At 62.5% G+C, this 19,465-nt stretch overlaps 1 protein-coding gene across 1 annotated transcript; it reads right to left on the reverse strand.

Moving 5' to 3' along the window:
- Positions 1-14,359: 14,359 nt before the first annotated feature.
- LOC103644222 (probable galactinol--sucrose galactosyltransferase 2) lies at positions 14,360-18,734 on the reverse strand. The gene is made up of 10 exons (XM_008667421.4): positions 18,116-18,734; positions 17,789-18,030; positions 17,508-17,598; positions 17,379-17,427; positions 17,097-17,188; positions 16,890-17,003; positions 16,093-16,798; positions 15,937-16,004; positions 15,345-15,479; positions 14,360-15,246 (listed from the first exon to the last, which is right to left on the reverse strand). The coding sequence occupies exons 1-10, from the start codon at positions 18,304-18,306 to the stop codon at positions 14,646-14,648; spliced, it is 2,289 nt and encodes a 762-aa protein (XP_008665643.1). The 5' UTR covers positions 18,307-18,734; the 3' UTR covers positions 14,360-14,645.
- Positions 18,735-19,465: the final 731 nt, after the last annotated feature.

A 19,465-nucleotide genomic window follows, 5' to 3' on the forward strand; every position in this document is an offset into this window, starting at 1 on the left:
GTGGAGAGCCACACGCGCGCGCGCTCGCTCGCCTGGCCGGGCCGAAGGGCGCGGGCGCACGACATGCGCGTGAATGGTCCGCCGAAATCCGGCCCCTCGCCTTGCGGGGGCGCGGCTACCTTTTGCCGTTTGGTTTTTTGGCTGTTACGCTTATCCTAACCGATCGCTATAAAATCTCAACTGATTGCGAGATTTTCGTGGGCGGATAAGCACGGGGTCGCGGACTCGGCCCTATAAAAGGAGTCCGGCAGCCAGCCTCCAAATCATCCCAGATCCCAGTTCGCTTTCGCCTCTCTTCATAGCTGAGCCGCCTTTTAGTTCCCTTCGTCCCGACCGCAGAGGTGCATCTGCGATCAGGAGAGCAGGTCTCCGAAACCCTTCGTCTTCTAGATCCTGCACCGGGAGAGGGCGAATAAGGTTTTTGGGAAGCGTCTTCACGCGACTGCTCGTGATCTTTTGACCTCGTCGACCCTGTTGATTCGCTACTTCGACATCGTCGACCCAAGCTGTCGGCGTTTCGAGACAGGGGGGTCCCTAAGCCGACGAGTGAGTGTGCTGCGTGCCCCAGCCCAGATGGGTCGAGCGCGTGGGCGAGCGCGAAGGGGGGAGAGGCGAGGTGGCCGGAGTCGGGCGTGAGAGAGGTGGAAGTCCCGCGGCCTTCGTGTTCGTCCCGCGCCCAGGTCGGGTGCGCTTGCAGTAGGGGGTTACAAGCGTCCACGCGGGTGAGGGAAGCGAGCGGCCCCAAGAGAGCGCCTGTCCTGTCCTCGTCCCGCGCGGCCAACCTCCTCTAAGAAGGCCCTGGTCCTCCCTTTTATAGTCGTAAGGAGAGGATCCAGGTGTACAATGTGGGGTGTAGCAGAGTGCTACGTGTCTAGCGGAGAGAGAGCTAGCGCCCTAGGTACATGCCAATGTGGCAGCCGGAGAGGTCTTGGCACCTTGCTGGCGTGATGTCGTGGATGTCGGAGGAGCGACGGAGCCTGGCGGAGGGACAGCTGTTGGAGCGGTCGAGTCCTTGCTGACGTCGCCCTGCTTCCGTAAGAGAGCTGAGGGCCGCCGTCGTCACAGAGCTCGTGGAGCGCCATCATTGCCCATCCGGCGGAGCTGGCCGGATGGGACGCCGGTCTTGTTCTCCGCGACCCGAGTCGATTCGGGGTAGGACGATGATGGCGCTTCCTGTTGACGTGGCGGGCCTGTGCCCTAGGCAGGGCGACGTGGGGGCTCCTCCGAAGCCGAGGTCGAGTCTGTCTTCCGTTGCCGAGGCCGAGCCCGAGCCCCCGGGTCGGGCGAGGCGGAGATCGTTTGGCCGAGGCCAGGGCGGAGTCCGAGCCCTGGGGTCGGGCGAGGCGGAGTTTCGTCGTCTTCCGGGTCTTAGCCCGAGTCCGAGCCCTGGGGTCGGGCGGAGCGGAGTTCGCCGTCTTCCGGGTCTTAGCCCGAGTCCGAGCCCTGGGGTCGGGCGGAGCGGAGTTTGTTGTCTTCCGGGTCTTAGCCCGAGTCCGAGCCCTGGGGTCGGGCGGAGCGGAGTTCGTCGTCTTCCGGGTCTTAGCCCGAGTCCGAGCCCTGGGGTCGGGCGGAGCGGAGTTCGCCGTCTTCCGGGTCTCAGCCCGAGTCCGAGCCCTGGGGTCGGGCGGAGCGGAGTTCGCCGTCTTCCGGGTCTTAGCCCGAGTCCGGGCCCTGGGGTCGGGCGGAGCGGAGTTCGCTATGGCGCCTTTGGCAAGGCCTGACTGCCTGTCAGACTCACTCTGTCGAGTGGCACTGCAGTCGGAGTGGCGCAGGCGGCGCTGTCCTTCTGTCAGACTGGTCAGTGGAGCGGTGGAGTGACGGCGGTCACTTCGGCTCTGCCGGGGGGCGCGTGTCAGGATAAAGGTGTCAGGCCACCTTTGCGTTAAATGCTCCTGCAACTTGGTCAGTCGGTGTGGCGATTTAGTCAGGGTTGCTTCTGAGCGAAGCCAAGGCCTCGGGCGAGCCGGTGGTGTGTCCGCCGTTAAAAGGGGGGCCTCGGGCGAGACGGAAGTCTCTCGAGGTCGGCTGCCCTCGGCCGAGGCTAGGCTCGGGTGAAGCGTGATCGAGTCACTCGTGTGGACTGATCCCTGACTTAATCGTACCCATCAGGCCTTTGCAGCTTTATGCTGATGGGGGTTACCAGCTGAGAATTAGGCGTCTTGAGGGTACCCCTAATTATGGTCCCCGACAGTAGCCCCCGAGCCTCGAAGGGAGTGTTAGCACTCGCTTGGAGGCTTTCGTCGCACTTTTTTGCAAGGGGACCAGCCTTTCTCGGTTGCATTTTGTTCCGGTGGGTGCGCGCGAGCGCACCCGCCGGGTGTAGCCCCCGAGGCCTCGGAGGAGTGGTTACACTCCTTCGAGGTCTTAATGCCTTGCGTAATGCTTCGGCTGGTCTGGTCGTTCCCTCATGCGAACTGGCCGTAGCCCGGGTGCACGGTCGGGGCCCAAGCTCTCGGGCTGGTATGTTGACGCTGTCAACGGTTTGGCCAGAGCCGGTTTTGCGAGAGCAGCCCCCGAGCCTCTGCACAGGGCGAGAGGACGATCAGGGACAGACTCGGCTTTTTTACATACGCCCCTACGTCGCCTTTCCGCAAGGAGGAGGGGGGAGAGCGCCATGTTACCCTCGATGGGCACCGAACATGGTGTCTCCGGTGAGCTGCAAGCGGGTAATCCGAGTGGACGTCCGTGCCCCGTTCGTTGGGGGTCGGCTAGGGGCCCAGAGGCACGCCCAAAAGTACCTGCGGGTGATTTGCCGGACCCGGTCCCCTGGCGACGGGGTCCGAGGGCTCGATGCCTCCCTCCGATGGGATTCTGTTACAAGATCGTTCCCGCTGGTCTCGGAAATGTCCTAGGGTACCTCGGGAGCGCAGCCCGAGCCTCGGTTATGTATCAAACGTACCCCTGGTCATCCCTCGCTCGGTGTCTGAGGCGACTGTGAACCCTTCGGGGGCCAGCCTTCGAACCCCTGATCAGTAATGGGCGCGGAGCCCGAGTAGCCTGAGGCGGCCATGGAACCCTTCGGGGGGCTGGCCTTCGAACCCCTGACCAGTAGTGGGTGTCGGGCCCACGCGATCTGAGGCGACTGTTGAACCCTTCGGAGGGCCAGTCTTCGAACCCCTGATCAGTAGGGGGCTCGGAGCCCGGTTCCTTCGCGGAGAAGGATCCTTTTCGGGGTATCCCCCTTTCCCGGTCCCTGTTGCAAGAGATAGAGAAAGAGGAAAAAGGAAAAGGATACGAAATCGAACGACGTGGCGTACCTTTTTTGACGCGGTTATTACGGCGAAGGCGAAGCGTCGCGCGCTTCTCCCGCCAGAGGCGCCGCGTGTCCCGCCGCAGAGTTAATGCGACGGGGCGAGTGGTTGGCGGGGCGGCCGTTGCGCGTGCGCGATCCGTTCGAGGAACGGGTCACGGGTGCACCGTCTTCACGCCGTGGGAGGAGGCTCTCTTGCTGTCCCAGGATGGGACGTGAGCCTGGCTGGCGACGTGACTGCTGCGCCCGCCCGCCTGCCACCGCCATTACTGCCGGCCCACTTTCGGCCGCTTTGACCAACGCGCCAGGCTGGCGCTGCTGGGTCGTGCGCTGGGTCGCCTCGAGTCGCGGCATAGGCTCCGCAAACGAAGAGGTGCGACGGTGGCACAAGTGGCAGTGCGGTTGCTTGCATGCAGCAACTGGCGCGTCGGTTGCTTGACGCGTGGGCCTGGGCTTCCAAGCTGGCGTGTCAGAAGTCAGAGAAGCGCGTCCACCTGGCGCGGTTGCATGCCGCCTGCATGGCTGCCCGCCCCTTCCGCCCGTTGGTCTGGGCAAAAGTGGGGGGTCGCTTGTAACCGCTGGGCGGTCGTGCGCACCACGCGCGGCGGTTTGGCTTCTTCTGCCCTGAGCCGGTTTGCATGACATGCGGGACCCAGCCCCCGAGTCGCAGGGGAGGGCCTTGGAGCGTGTTGGAGAAGACTCAGCCCGTGGCGTCTGGGGGCGCACGTAGGGAGAGTTGCCTTTAAAAGGAGGGAGACTCCTTTCAGAAGGCAACCATGTCTTCTTCCTCCCTTATGCGTCGTGTCTTTCCATCTTCCAAGCCCCCGGATGGGGGGTATCCGCCGCCTTTCCGCCTCCTCGTTGGAGGAACGCAACTCCATGGGAGTTGGTACCTCTCAGCCATCGTTCGGCTTCAAGGATTTTCATCACGCAGCCTGGCCACGCCCCGCCACCGGCGGTCACCCAAGATGGTGACCTCCAGTTCGACGGTGGGGAAAGCGGGCCAGGCCGCGGCCTCTACTCCTCCCTCGGCCTCAAGGATTTTCGTCATCCAGGCCAAGATGGAAGATGAGGCGAGTCGGGGGGCTGCCCCCGCATGGGTCGGCTGCCTTTTTCTTCCCCCCGCGCCTGGGGGAGAATGGCGTCCTTGAGTCCCACGGGGACTTCCTCCAGCCATGCCGGGATAGGTAGGGCGCCAGTGGCCCTGGGTCTCCGTCTCCCGGCCTGAATGGCTGGTTCTCGTCCTCAGCGGGGGAGAGCCCTCCTGTCGTGACACCTGCCCCAAAGCTGCTGCCTAAGCCGCTTCGCTGCCCGGGGCGGGGGTGGTTGTCGTCGTGGTTAGAACGGGCGGCAGCGAGCCGCTCATCATTCTTCTGTTGCTCCGCAGGCCTTCCCCCTCGGAGTGGGGTTGTTCGTACCTGCGGAGGGGAACCGGAGTTCCGTTTGTAATGGCACTTCGAATGCCAGTGTTTTTTGTTCATTGCGGCTGTCGGGGCCTGAACATGTATGTAATTTTGGCACGGAGCCGTGTTTTTTCCTCATTTTTGAGCACTAAGTCTCGCCTGTTGATTATCTGAACCGCTTTACCAAGCATGAGTCGCCCCGTGTCAAGGTGACGAGTGAGGTATCCGTATCCCGGAGGCGTAGGAATCCCTCGGCTCGATCGACCTTGTTGTCTGGGGCTCCTCTAGCTTAGTTAAAGAGACCCCTCGGCCGCTCTTCGATGAGCCGAGGCCAGGGGTAGCGATATTAGTATGAACAGAGGCGGAGTTGGCTCGAGAATGGGAACCTGGTTGGCCGGAGCCTAGCCGGGTTGTCCGTCAGCGGAGCCGACGCCGGAGTCGATCAGCCGAGGCCTCGGGTCGGGCTGGCGCCCTTGGAAGATGCTTGGCCGAGGCCTCAGGGGTAACCGGCCGAGCCGCCTGCTCGGGCCGGATTCCCGGAGAAGTCCTTGATCGCGTCGCCGTCCGAGGCTGGGTCGGACTTTGCTGAAGACGTCGTCGATGCCGAGGGTGCTACGGCTCCCTTCAGCGTGAAGACCCGAGCCTGCAGGATCAGATCGTCTTGTAGCGTGTGCCTTCTGCGGCCGCCGAGGCCAGAAAAACACACCCTCGCCGTGCTTGCAAAGCTGCGTCCTTTTTCCTCTTGTTTCGAGCATCTGGACTCTCTGTCAGTAACAGGGATGTTTGTGTGAGCGAGAGTTGCTTCTCGCGGAAGGGACGAGTGAGGTATCCGTATCCCAGAGGCGTGGGAGTCCCTCGGCTCGGTCGGCCTTGCCGCTTACGCGTACTTTCACCCGTCCATGAGGCCCTGTCCCCGACTTAGTCGAGAAAGCTTGAAGGACTGCTTCGGCAGGAGAGCTTCCGAACGTGAAAACTTGTTCGGTCCACGGAGTCGCTTTATCCGAACGCGAGTTACTTATCGCAGAAGGTGATGAGTGAGGTATCCGTATCCCGGAGGCGTAGGAGTCCCTCGGCTCGGTCAGCCTTGGCTGCTTACGTGTACTCCGTCGTTTCCAGGATCCGCTTTCCGAAGTAGTCAAGAAGCACGAAAGAAATCCTGCTAAAAAGAGATCCTTTTTCGAGGAAAAATTCGACGCAGAGGGGGTCTCCCCCCTTTTAGCCCCCGAGGGAGGGTCGGGCTTTGCCGAGGCTAGGCCGACCCTTCCTTGACGACTAAACTTTGCGTAGGTGCGAGGTATATGAACAACTTGGAAACATCTTAAGGGTAGAAGCGACGTAGCTGTTTGATGTTCCAGGCGTTGTCGTAGATCTCGCCTTGATTGTTGGCCAGCTTGTATGTTCCGGGCTTCAGAACTTTGGCGATGACGAATGGCCCCTCCCAGGGGGGCGTGAGTTTGTGCCTTCCCCGGGCGTCTTGCCGTGGCCGAAGCACCAGATCGCCCACCTGGAGGTCTCTGGACCGGACCCCTCGGTCGTGGTAGCGTCGCAGGGACTGCTGGTACCGCGCCGAGTGTAGTAAGGCCCTGTCCCGAGCCTCCTCCAGCTGGTCCAGCGAGTCTTCTCGGCTAGCTTGGTTGCTTTGGTCGGTGTAGGCCCTCGTCCTCGGGGAGCCGTATTCCAGGTCAGTGGGCAAGATGGCTTCGGCCCCGTAGACCAGGAAAAACGGCGTGAAACCCGTGGCACGACTCGGCGTCGTCCTTAGGCTCCAGACCACCGAGGGGAGTTCCTTCATCCATCGCTTGCCGAACTTGTTGAGGTCGTTGTAGATCTGAGGCTTGAGCCCTTGTAGAATCATGCCATTGGCACGCTCTACTTGCCCATTCGACATGGGATGAGCCACGGCGGCCCAGTCCACCCGGATATGGTGATCCTCGCAAAAATCCAAGAATTTTTTGCCGGTGAACTGGGTACCGTTGTCGGTGATGATGGAGTTTGGGACCCCGAAGCGATGGATGATGTTGGTGAAGAACGCCACCGCCTGCTCGGACCTGATGCTGTTCAGGGGTCGGACCTCGATCCACTTGGAGAATTTGTCGATGGCGACCAGCAGGTGCGTGTAGCCCCCGGGCGCCTTCTGCAAGGGACCAACGAGGTCCAGACCCCATACAGCGAAAGGCCAGGTGATGGGTATCATCTGCAGAGCCTGAGCGGGCAGGTGGGTCTGCTTCGCATAGAATTGGCACCCTTCGCAGGTGCGGACAATTCTAGTGGCGTCAACCACCGCCGTTGGCCAGTAGAAGCCTTGCCGGAAAGCATTCCCGACAAGGGCTCGGGGCGCTGCGTGATGGCCGCAAGCCCCCGAGTGTATTTCTTGCAGTAGTTCCTGACCTTCGGCGATGGAGATGCATCGCTGGAGGATGCCCGAGGGGCTGCGATGGTAGAGCTCCTCTTCATCGCCCAGCAAGACGAATGACTTGGCGCGTCGCGCTACCCGCCGAGCCTCGACTTGGTCGGGGGGGTAGCTCTCCTCGACGGAGATATTGCAGGTACGGGGCCTGCCAATCTCGATCAGGCGTGGCCCCGCTCTGCTCTTCCTCGACGTCCAGTGTCTCGCCCTCGGGGGCCGAGGGTACCTCGGGCTGAGCCGAGGGTGCCTCGGGCCGAGCCGAGGGCGCCTCGGGCTCGGGCGCGTCGTCGATCTTGACAGAGGGTCGATGCAGATCCCGGGAGAAGACGTCCGGGGGGACCGTCGTTCGCCCCGAGGCTATTTTAGCCAGCTCGTCTGCGGTTTCGTTGTAGCGCCGAGCGATGTGGTTGAGCTCGAGCCCGAAGAACTTGTCTTCCAGGCGCCGAACCTCGTCGCAGTAGGCCTCCATCTTCGGGTCGCGGCAGTGAGAGTTCTTCATGACTTGGTCGATGACGAGCTGCGAATCACCGCGGGCGTCGAGGCGTCTGACCCCTAGCTCGATGGCGATCCGCAACCCGTTGACCAGAGCTTCGTACTCGGCCACATTGTTGGACGCCGGGAATGGAGGCGCAGCACGTAGCGCAGGTGCTTTCCAAGGGGCGAGATGAAGAGCAGGCCCGCGCCGGCTCCTGTCTTCATCAGCGACCCGTCGAAAAACATGGTCCAGAGCTCCGGTTGGATCGGAGCCGTCGGCAACTGGGTGTCGACCCATTCGGCCACGAAGTCCGCCAACACCTGGGACTTGATGGCCTTCCGAGGGACGAACGAGATCGTTTCGCCCATGATTTCCACCGCCCACTTTGCGATCCTGCCCGAGGCCTCTCGGCACTGGATGATCTCCCCCAGGGGGAAGGATGACACCACAGTTACCGGATGAGACTCGAAGTAGTGTCGTAACTTCCGCCTTGTCAGGATCACAGCATACAGCAGCTTTTGAACTTGTGGGTAGCGGATCTTGGTCTCGGACAGCACTTCGCTGACGAAGTAGACCGGTCTCTGAACGGGCAATGCATGCCCTTCCTCTTGCCTCTCGACCACAATCGCGGCGCTAACCACCTGAGTGGTCGCGGCGACGTAGACCAAGAGGGCTTCTCCATCCGCCGGGGGCACCAAGACAGGCGCCTTTGTAAGGAGCGCCTTCAGGTTCCCGAGGGCTTCCTCGGCCTCAGGGGTCCAAGCGAAACACTCGGCCTTCCTTAAGAGGCAGTACAGAGGCAGACCTCTTTCGCCGAGGCGTGAGATGAAGCGGCTCAGGGCCGCGAGGCATCCCATGACCCTATGTACACCTTTTAAGTCCTTGATGGGTCCCATGCTGGTGATGGCCGCGATCTTCTCCGGGTTGGATTCAATGCCTCGCTCGGAGACGATGAACCCCAGGAGCATGCCCCGGGGCACCCCGAAGACACACTTCTCAGGATTGAGCTTGACTCCTTTCGCCTTGAGACATCGGAATGTCACTTCAAGGTCGGAGAGGAGGTCGGAAGCCTTCCTTGTCTTGACTATGATGTCATCGACGTAGGCCTCGACTGTGCGACCGATGTGTTCGCCGAACACATGGTTCATGCACCGCTGGTACGTCGCGCCCGCATTCCTCAAACCGAACGGCATGGTGACATAGCAGTACATGCCGAACGGCGTGATGAAAGAAGTCGCGAGCTGGTCGGACTCTTTCATCCGGATCTGGTGATACCCTGAGTAGGCATCGAGGAAGGACAGGGTTTCGCACCCAGCGGTGGAATCCACGATTTGATCGATGCGAGGCAGAGGGTAGGGAACCTTCGGACATGCTTTGTTGAGACCAGTGTAGTCTACACACATCCGCCATTTCCCCCCTTTCTTCCTCACAAGCACAGGGTTGGCAAGCCATTCGGGATGGAATACCTCTTTGATGAACCCTGCTGCCATTAGCTTGTAGATCTCTTCGCCAATCACTCTGTGCTTCTCCTCGTCGAATCGGCGCAGAGGCTGCCTGACGGGTCGGGCTCCGGCCCGAATATCCAGCGAGTGCTCGGCGACATCCCTCGGTATGCCGGGCATGTCCGAGGGACTCCACGCAAAGACGTCGGCGTTTGCGCGGAGAAAGTCGACGAGCACTGCTTCCTATTTGGGGTCGAGCCCGGAACCGATCCGGATCTGCTTGGTGGTGTCGCCACTGGGGTCAAGAGGGACGGCCTTAACCGTCTCCGCTGGCTCGAAGTTGCCGGCATGGCGCTTCACGTCTGGCACCTCCTTGGAGAGGTTCTCTAGGTCGGCGATGAGGGCCTCGGACTCGGCGAGGGCCTCGGCGTACTCCACGCACTCCATGTCGCATTCGAACGCGTGTTTGTACGTGGGGCCGACGGTGATGACCCCGTTGGGGCCCGACATCTTGAGCTTCAGGTAGGTGTAGTTGGGGACGGCCATGAACTTCGTGTAGCATGGCCTCCCTAGTACGGCGTGGTAGGTTCCTCGGAACCCGACCACCTCGAACGTCAGGGTCTCCCTTCGGAAGTTGGAGGGCGTCCCGAAGCAGACGGGGAGGTCGAGTCGTCCGAGGGGCTGGACGCGCTTCCCAGGGATGATCCCGTGGAAGGGCGCAGCGCCTGCTCGGACGGAGGACAGATCGACGCGCAGGAGCTTGAGGGTCTCGGCGTAGATGATGTTGAGGCAGCTGCCCCCATCCATCAGGACCTTGGTGAGCCTGACGTTGCCGACAACGGGGTCGACGACGAGCGGGTATTTCCCCGGGCTCGGCACATGGTCGGGGTGGTCGGCCTGGTCGAAGGTGATGGGCTTGTCGGACCAGTCAAGGTAGACTGGCGCCGCCACCTTCACCGAGCAAACCTCCCGGCGCTCTTGCTTGCGATGCCGAGCCGAGGCATTCGCCGCATGCCCTCCGTAGATCATGAAGCAGTCGCGGACCTCGGGGAATTCTCCTGCTTGGTGATCTTCGTTCTTGTCGTCGTCGCGGGCCCTGCCACCCTCGGCGGGTGGCCCGGCCCTGTGGAAGTGACGCCGAAGCATAACGCACTCCTCGAGGGTGTGCTTGACGGGCCCCTGATGGTAGGGGCACGGCTCCTTGAGCATCTTGTCGAAGAGGTTTGCACCTCCGGGGGGCTTCCGAGGGTTCTTGTACTCGGCGGCGGCGACAAGGTCCGCGTCAGCGGCGTCGCGTTTCGATTGCGACTTCTTCTTGCCTTTCTTCTTGGCGCCACGCGGAGCAGACGCCTCGGGAGCCTCTTCCGATGGGCGGCCCTGGGGCTGCTTGTCCTTTCGGAAGATAGCCTCGACCGCCTCCTGGCCAGAGGCGAACTTGGTGGCGATGTCCATCATCTCGCTCGCCCTGGTGGGGTCTTGCGACCCAGCTTGCTCACCAGGTCGCGGCAAGTGGTGCCGGCGAGGAACGCGCCGATGACATCCGAGTCGGTGATGTTGGGCAGCTCGGTGCGCTGCTTCGAGAATCGCCGGATGTAGTCCCAGAGCGACTCCCCCGCCTGTTGCCGGCAGCTTCGAAGGTCCCAGGAATTCCCGGGGCGCACGTATGTGCCCTGGAAATTGTCGGCAAAGGCTTGGACCAAGTCGTCCCAGTTGGAGATCTGCCCCGGAGGCAGGTGCTCCAACCAGGCGCGAGCAGTGTCGGAGAGGAACAGGGGGAGGTTACGGATGATGAGGTTGTCGTCGTCCGTCCCACCCAGTTGGCAGGCCAGGCGGTAGTCCGCGAGCCACAGTTCCGGTCTCGTTTCCCCCGAGTAGTTCGTGATAGTAGTCGGGGGTCGGAACCGGGTCAGGAATGGCGCCCGTCGGATGGCCCGACTGAAGGCCTGCGGACCGGGTGGTTCGGGCGAGGGACTCCGATCCTCCCCGCTGTCGTAGCGCCCCCCACGCCTGGGGTGGTAGCCTCGGCGCACCCTTTCGTCGAGGTGGGCCCGACGGTCGCGTCGATGGTGCTCGTTGCCGAGGTGGCCCGGGGCCGCAGGCGCGGTGTTACGCGTGCGCCCGGTGTAGACCGAGGCTTCCCGCATGAATCGGGAAGTCGCGGCATGAGGTTCCGAGGGATATCCCTGCCTTCGGGAGGCAGTGCTCTCGGCCCGTCGGACCGCAGCGCCTTCCAGGAGATTCTTGAGCTCTCCCTGGATTCGCCGACCCTCGGTGGTTGATGGCTCCGGCATCGCGCGGAGGAGCATCGCTGCGGCTGCCAGGTTCTGACCAACCCCGCTGGATGCGGGCGGCGGCCTGACCCTGACATCGTTGGCGATGCGGTGCTGGAGACCTTGGGGCAGGTGACGTATTTCTCCGGCCAGGGGTTGGCCCGCCCATGCCTGCCCGGCGTCCCGACGGATCGGCTCAAGCGCTCCTGTTCCCTCGTTGAGCCTGGCCTGCGCCTCGCGGACTTGCTCGAGTTGTGGGTCGTAACCCCCCGCCGGAGCGGGGACCACAGCTAGCTCCCGTGGGATGTCGGCGCGAGGCACCGGCCTAGGAAGGTCACCATCCTCCGGCATGCCGAGATGGTTGCCTTCGGAGGGATCCCCTAGCTCGATGTGGAAACATTCGCGGCTTGGGCCGCAGCTCTCGTCGTCAAGGCTGCGGCTTCCGTCGGAACAGTCGGAGAGGCAGTAGTCACATGCGGTCATGAAGCCCCGCATGGCACTGGGGTTGCCAAGTCCGGAGAAATCCCAACAGATGCTGGGATCGTCATCTTCCTCGAACCCAGAGGGCCCGTAGGTCGAGACGTCCAATAACTGGTCCCAAGGCGACCGCATACGAAACCCCAGTGGGGTTGCACTCGCCTCAATGAGAGCGCCCGCCAAAGCGAGGTCGTTTGGCGGGTTGAGGCCGAGTCGAAATGACGTAAGATGGGAGTTAGTCGGTACCTTTTGGTCGACGAGGAGCGACGTAGTCACATCGGGGACTGGTTGCACCGTCATCCCAGGTACGAGGGCGACGTCCTGTAGGCTTTCCGCGAGCGCGCTGGCGTCGTCTTCTTGCTCGGGATCAGCGTGTCGCGGGGGGACGGCGCTTGCCTTCGTCTCGAACGCGAGGTCGACGTCCGGCGTGCCTTCCGTCGGGGCGTCGGGGGCGTCGATTCGCTCGACGGCCAACGAAGCGCGGCCTCCCGCTTGGCCTTGATGGCCCCGCCTCCTCCTCCGTTGGCGGGGGAGAAAACGGAGCGAGCTCGAATGTTGTTCTTCCACCACGCGGGGAAGGTGTCGTCGATTCCGCCGCCGGCGGGCGGGTTGTCGGCCGCCATTGTCGTTGTCGCGCGGCGGTGGAAGAAGTATCATGTCGTAGCTGCCGTCGAAGGACATGAACTCAAGAGTCCCGAAACGAAGCACCGTCCCGGGCCGGAGAGGTTGCTGGAGACTGCCCATCTGGAGCTTGACGGGGAGCTGTTCGTCAGCACGCAGCAGGCCCCTACCTGGCGCGCCAACTGTCGGCGTTTCGAGACAGGGGGTCCCTAAGCCGACGAGTGAGTGTGCTGCGTGCCCCAGCCCAGATGGGTCGAGCGCGTGGGCGAGCGCGAAGGGGGGAGAGGCGAGGTGGCCGGAGTCGGGCGTGAGAGAGGTGGAAGTCCCGCGGCCTTCGTGTTCGTCCCGCGCCCAGGTCGGGTGCGCTTGCAGTAGGGGGGTTACAAGCGTCCACGCGGGTGAGGGAAGCGAGCGGCCCCAAGAGAGCGCCTGTCCCGTCCTCGGTCCCGCGCGGCCAACCTCCTCTAAGAAGGCCCTGGTCCTCCCTTTTATAGTCGTAAGGAGAGGATCCAGGTGTACAATGGGGGGTGTAGCAGAGTGCTACGTGTCTAGCGGAGAGAGAGCTAGCGCCCTAGGTACATGCCAATGTGGCAGCCGGAGAGGTCTTGGCACCTTGCTGGCGTGATGTCGTGGCTGTCGGAGGAGCGACGGAGCCTGGCGGAGGGACAGCTGTTGGAGCGGTCGAGTCCTTGCTGACGTCGCCCTGCTTCCGTAAGAGAGCTGAGGGCCGCCATCGTCACAGAGCTCGTGGAGCGCCATCATTGCCCATCCGGCGGAGCTGGCCGGATGGGACGCCGGTCTTGTTCTCCGTGACCCGAGTCGATTCGGGGTAGGACGGTGATGGCGCTTCCTGTTGACGTGGCGGGCCTGTGCCCTAGGCAGGGCGACGTGGGGGCTCCTCCGAAGCCGAGGTCGAGTATGTCTTCCGTTGCCGAGGCCGAGCCCGAGCCCCCGGGTCGGGCGAGGCGGAGATCGTTTGGCCGAGGCCAGGGCGGAGTCCGAGCCCTGGGGTCGGGCGAGGCGGAGTTTCGTCGTCTTCCGGGTCTTAGCCCGAGTCCGAGCCCTGGGGTCGGGCGGAGCGGAGTTCGCCGTCTTCCGGGTCTTAGCCTGAGTCCGAGCCCTGGGGTCGGGCGGAGCGGAGTTCGTCGTCTTCCGGGTCTTAGCCCGAGTCCGAGCCCTGGGGTCGGGCGGAGCGGAGTTCGTCGTCTTCCGGGTCTTAGCCCGAGTCCGAGCCCTGGGGTCGGGCGGAGCGGAGTTCGCCGTCTTCCGGGTCTCAGCCCGAGTCCGAGCCCTGGGGTCGGGCGAAGCGGAGTTCGCCGTCTTCCGGGTCTTAGCCCGAGTCCGGGCCCTGGGGTCGGGCGGAGCGGAGTTCGCTATGGCGCCTTTGGCAAGGCCTGACTGCCTGTCAGACTCACTCTGTCGAGTGGCACTGCAGTCGGAGTGGCGCAGGCGGTGCTGTCCTTCTGTCAGACTGGTCAGTGGAGCGGTGGAGTGACGACGGTCACTTCGGCTCTGCCGGGGGGCGCGTGTCAGGATAAAGGTGTCAGGCCACCTTTGTGTTAAATGCTCCTGCAACTTGGTCAGTCGGTGTGGCGATTTAGTCAGGGTTGCTTCTGAGCGAAGCCAAGGCCTCGGGCGAGCCGGTGGTGTGTCCGCCGTTAAAAGGGGGGCCTCGGGCGAGACGGAAGTCTCTCGAGGTCGGCTGCCCTCGGCCGAGGCTAGGCTCGGGTGAAGCGTGATCGAGTCACTCGTGTGGACTGATCCCTGACTTAATCGTACCCATCAGGCCTTTGCAGCTTTATGCTGATGGGGGTTACCAGCTGAGAATTAGGCGTCTTGAGGGTACCCCTAATTATGGTCCCCGACACAAGCTGATTCTGGCACGCGCCAACTATCAGTAAGTCTAATTAGTACGCATCATCTGATTTGGCTTTTATTTCAGTTCTTTTGATTTGGTCATGATTTATATTCGGAATTTAATTTGGAATTTGTCTAATTAGTCAACAGTACAGTGTATCATGGAACTGGAGATGTGTTTTTGTTTGTGTCACATTGCATACACATGGAGTATAGTAGCAGTTTATTGCAAGCAGGTCGATGCAGCAAGGTAGAACAGAGGCTTAGCTTATTCTTCTAGGGACGAAGAGAGGCGCGTCAATGGCGTACGTGCCCGTTTCATGCGTTCCACACGCCTCCCTACGTCGCACACACGCCAACCACACACTGAGGCACGCGTGTAATGGTGAATCCACTGAAGAATGGGAGGCAATTGCCACAGATCCGACAGGCCGGGAGCACCTCTAGACTTCGATCTCCAGGCTCCATCTGTAGAACTCCTGCTCCGGCACGGGGATGTGGAGCGTGACGAGCCCCGTATCAGCGTCGTGGCTGAACTCCACCTCCGTCGCGTCCAGCATGCACCTCGCGGGCCGCCGCGAGCAGTACGCGCCGAAGCGGCCGCAGCCGCGGACCCTGAGCGCGACGGCGGCGGCCGCGTTCGCGCCGCCACGGACCTCGCACTGCTCCACCGCCCCGCCGGAGTTGAACATGTCGAGCAGGCCGATGGGCGCGAACGACACGCCCGGCGCGACCGCCCTGACGGGGGAGACGTGGAACACCTCGAACTCCAGCACCTTGAGCGTCACCGGCAGTGTGGCGCCCTGGGGCAGCCTGACTAGCTCCCCTGACCTGTAGGCGTACACGACGGCCTCGCCGCCCCAGCCGTCCCCGGCGAGGCCGGCGATCACGTCCACGTCGTCGGCGCGGACCGACCCCGTCAGCGTCCCCGGCGCCGCGTCGTGCACCCGGGTCTTCTTGGTGACGCGGCACCACCCGGCGCCCTGGCAGTTGAACACGCCCACCACGCCCGTGCACTTGTTCACGTTCCAGATCTTGAGCAGGCTGCGCGGCCGAGCAGAGGTCTCAGGTCACATTACAGGTAGCTAGGTCGGTAGCCCAGGAAAACGATGGAGGATCCAAGGGCCGCGTTCTCTGCTCACCTCGTGCCGTCGCGCGCCGGGTCGGCGAAGAGGCAGTCGCGGGTGGGGCGGCCCGGGAGCTGCGCGCGGAGCACGGAGCCGTCGGGGAGCACCAGCTTCTTGAGCAGCTCGAAGTTGTGGTTGCCTGGCTTGTCGCTGCGACAGAGACACACGGGAAAAGGCAGTGTGTTACTATTAGCCTATTAGGAACCACAAGTCGCTTCTTTTCGGTTCACACACTTCACAGACACGGGCTCGCGCGCCGTCCGCCGGAAGGCGTGCCGGAGGGCGACGCAAGCAGCCACAGCCGTCGAGTCGCTGTTGGGCTTTGCTACTGCAGCTTGTGTGCCAGTTAGATAGACAAGGCCGCGCGCCTATAATGCGCTCGCTGATGGCGACGGCCAATCATGGCGGCGGCGGCGACTGGTCGGGTCTTCGGGGCTGGCACCTCCGCTGCCATGCCGCAAGGGCAGGCAACCAAATCATTCGGTTCCCCTGTCTCGAGGGATCGATCCTTGTGCCGGCTTGTCTGGGACGGACGCCGCGATCGACAGCGATTTCGGCAACCCCACGACGTCGTTCGTTCTGATCAGGAGCTGGTTGTCGGTCTCACCTGACGTATATCGGGCAGCCGCCGATTGCCCTCGCCGCGCCGTGGTAGTCCGCCGCCGGGTGCAGGCTCTGGAGGCAGGCACAGGCACAATGATCAGCACCCACACAAGTCAGTACACAGGACAGGAGGAGAGGATAGAGATTGAGGCGAACGTACATGGAACATGTCCCAGTCGGGCTGCATGAACTCGCCGAGGAAGAGGGTGTTGTAGGCGACGGAGGAGACGTGGACGGTGTGCGACGCCGGGTCCCGCGGGTAGAAGTCGTCGGAGGCGCGCACGACGGCGGTCTGGCGCGCGCTGTAGAGCATGTCGGTGTTGTGGCACATGCAGGAGATGCAGCCGTTGTCGGGGAAGTTGCGCGCCACGGAGTCCTCGAGCGCGCGGTGGTAGGCGCGGGTGAGCGCGACCCGGCCGCCGTGCCCGGCGCCGAGCGTCTCGATGATGTTCTGCACGTCCACCTTGACGCCGTCGACGCCGCAGGAGGCGAGGTACGAGTGCAGCTCGTCGTAGAAGCTCAGCGCCCTGCGCGGGTGCACCAGCCCCAGGCCCAGCACGGACAGCGAGTCCATGACGATGTCCGGCTGGTTGCCCATCACACCCGGCGACTGCACCGGGTACGCCAGCGCGCTCTCGTAGTGCTCCATCCCCTCCGCCGCCGGCTTCACGCCGCCCCAGTACCCCGCCATGGCGTGCCACACGTACACGTACCTGACGCCGTGCTCGCGCTTCGCCTCCTCCACCAGCAGCTTCAGGCCCGGCGTTTGCGCCTGCTGCTCGCCGCCGCCGCCGCCGCTCTCCTTCGTCTTCGTCTTCTTCTGGAACTTGGCGTTCTCCTTGATCCCCGTCAGCCTACTGGCGAACCTGCACGGCACGCACCATTGCAGACCAAACTGAGCTTCGCTTGTCGTTCACCATTGCACGCCAAGATTGACATCGCCGACGGGTCACGTACTGCGCCCCTTCCTGGACGACGGCGTTGGCGGACTCCTCCTTGTTCTCGCTGCCGATCTGCTGCCACCCGTCGTCGATGATCAGGAACCGCGGCGGCGTGCCGCCGTCCGCCAAGCTGCGAAGTTTCAGAAGGTGAGATTCTTCTTCTCTTTTTTTGTTTGCTTGGCGTTCGAAAACAAATCACAGGATTTGGATCCAATCCAACCACCTCTTGAGGCCTTGCTTGACGCTCTCGGCGGTGACGTCGGTGTAGAAGGCGTCCCACGTGCACCAGCCGAACCAGTCCACGAACGACGGCAGCTGCGCCACCACCACCACCACCGTCAGTTTCACGCAAAGCGACACCGCCCGGGCCGGGCCGGCTCTTCATCGCCGGCCAACCACTGCTCTCTCTCTCTCTCTCTCTAGCCTCTATTCTACACGAGTGACCCAACCCAACACAACAAGCTGTCCGTCCGAAGAATCGAAGGCAATGAGACCGGTACCGTACCTTTTTCTTCTCCCTGTGATGGAACGTCTGCATGTGTCTCTCCACCACCCTGCGTCCATTTTTGAGTTGAGTCAACGGTAGTAGCACGAGGAGGGAGGGACACGGTAACAAGTTGTTACAATAACGCACTTGACCGCCTGAGTGATGGTGTCGAAAGGGTTGGTCCCGGCGTGCACGTACAGCATGCAGGTCCCCTGCGCAGTCTGCACCGCCTTGTCCCCTGCTCCCGGTCCCGGCCACGGAAAATATCGCCGGCGCCGGCCACGGCCACCCAACGGCATCAGTCACGCGTCACCACGTGAAGCAGCAGAAGAAAAGCAAAGAGAGCCGAAAGCGGCTGCTAGCTAGTGGCAGCAGGCAGGCAGGCAGACAGGTCATAGCTAGCAGACTGCTTGCGCGGCTTGGCTTACCGCTCTCGAGGGTGATCTCCAGCTCGTCGCGGTCGTTGCCCTGCAGCGCCGCCCGGAACTGGCCCTCCAGCAGCGGCAGCATCGCCACGTACACCGCCGCGTCGCCGTCGCCGTGGCCGTCGCCCGGGCCGCACTCCAGGAGCATGAACTGCGTCTCCAGCGGGACGTCGCGGCCGGAGGTGCCCATGCGCTGGGTCATCCACCACAGCTTGAACCGGAAGCAGCACACGAACCGCAGGTCCCTGCATGCCACGACGAACCGCTAAGCACAAGAAAGCTCCAGGTACTGCAGAGGAGCTGGTGATGGATGGATGCTAGCTAGCTCACCGGAGGGTGCCGAAGGTGAAGACGTGCATGCTGCTGGGCTCGGCGGCCGTGGCGCCGACGAAGGCGCCGTCGACCAGCCCCGCCCCGGAGGCGTGCGTGAGCACGATGTTGTCCGGCACGCCGGCGAGGACGCTCCGCCCGTGCGCCACCAGCCGCCCATCCCACACCGTAATCCTCGGCGTCACCGTCATCGCTCGCGCTCGGTCGGAAAGGACGCCGGACAGCGAACTATATAGCGCTGGACGCCACTGGAGGAACGCTTGTACTTTTGCTAGATATTACCAGCCTGCCCCCTCCTCCTCTGTCCTGTCACACGCCAATTGCTGTGTATATATGATCAGTTTAGCGCGGTGATTATCACGCTAGCTAAGCTACTACCTGGGGCTGGGGGAGGAGGGGAAGGGAATGGGGGGCGGGAGCTTTATATAGCGCGGGCGCGGCTGGGGACCTGGGGTGTATAAGTGTATTGTAGTGCCGTGGAAAGGGCTGACACGTGGCACGCCGGAGATGTTTCTACCCTTGTTACTCCGGCGAGATATCCTGGCCTCTCGCGTGCTCCAGCCATGGAGATTTCGTGACGACTGACGAGATCCTCGGAGATGGTTGGAGAACACACACACACACATGCTAGCAGGAACGGCGAAAATCTGCTGGGTGCCTGGGTAGTAGGTACGGCAGGCTGGCTGGCATGTGGACCCCCAGAGAGGAGATTTTTGTTTGCGGTGTTCCCCTTTTTTGCTTTTTGGGTGTCCCTCGTGAAGGATCCAGAGCGAACGTTCCAGATTTCCAGCAATGATGAAACCGATGATGGTTTCTTTGTGGTGTCTCGTCAGCACACGCTGTTGGAATCGTTTCTCTCAAGGTTTTTGGAACATGATTTGATTTTTTTTCTCCTACTTTTTCTTACATCCAAGACCAATGTGTCATACGGAGCCGGAGGTATATCCAGCATGTGACATGTGTTGTTCATTTGCTACGAAAATCCACGTCATTTTATAGGAAGATGACGTGCTCTAAAACTGACCAGCTGCTGACCGAAATACTTGGAGAAACCAACCAGCACTAGCTCGACCAGTCATCTTTCCACTCTGCCGAGCCCGATCTTTGTACCAGCGGTCGAGCGGACGCCAAGCGTCGACTCGACGCCTGCGCAGCAAACACTGGTCTGTGGGTCTCGGCCATGATCGAGTGCAACGGCGGACGCCAAGCTCCCAAGTCTTGGACTGCTGCCGGCGGTGCCGGTGCATGATTGATTGATTGATCGATCGAATGATCGCCACCGGGGGTTCGGATGGAGAATGCCGCCACGCTGGACCAATCCCGCAGCCGGCCAGTTGCAAGTTGGGTCCA

The sequence above is a fragment of the Zea mays genome, chromosome 1 (assembly GCF_902167145.1).
Source record: "Zea mays cultivar B73 chromosome 1, Zm-B73-REFERENCE-NAM-5.0, whole genome shotgun sequence".
Classification (NCBI taxonomy): Eukaryota; Viridiplantae; Streptophyta; class Magnoliopsida; order Poales; family Poaceae; genus Zea; species Zea mays.

Coding starts and splice junctions, on each gene's coding strand:
- LOC103644222 (XM_008667421.4), bottom strand. CDS start 18,306: ATGACGGTGACGCCGAGGATTACGGTGTGGGATGGGCGGCTGGTGGCG. Junction 17,004..17,096: donor GTCAAGCAAGGCCTCAAGAG/GTGGTTGGATTG, acceptor GAAACTTCGCAG/CTTGGCGGACGGCGGCACGC. Junction 16,005..16,092: donor CCGACTGGGACATGTTCCAT/GTACGTTCGCCT, acceptor GCCTGCCTCCAG/AGCCTGCACCCGGCGGCGGA.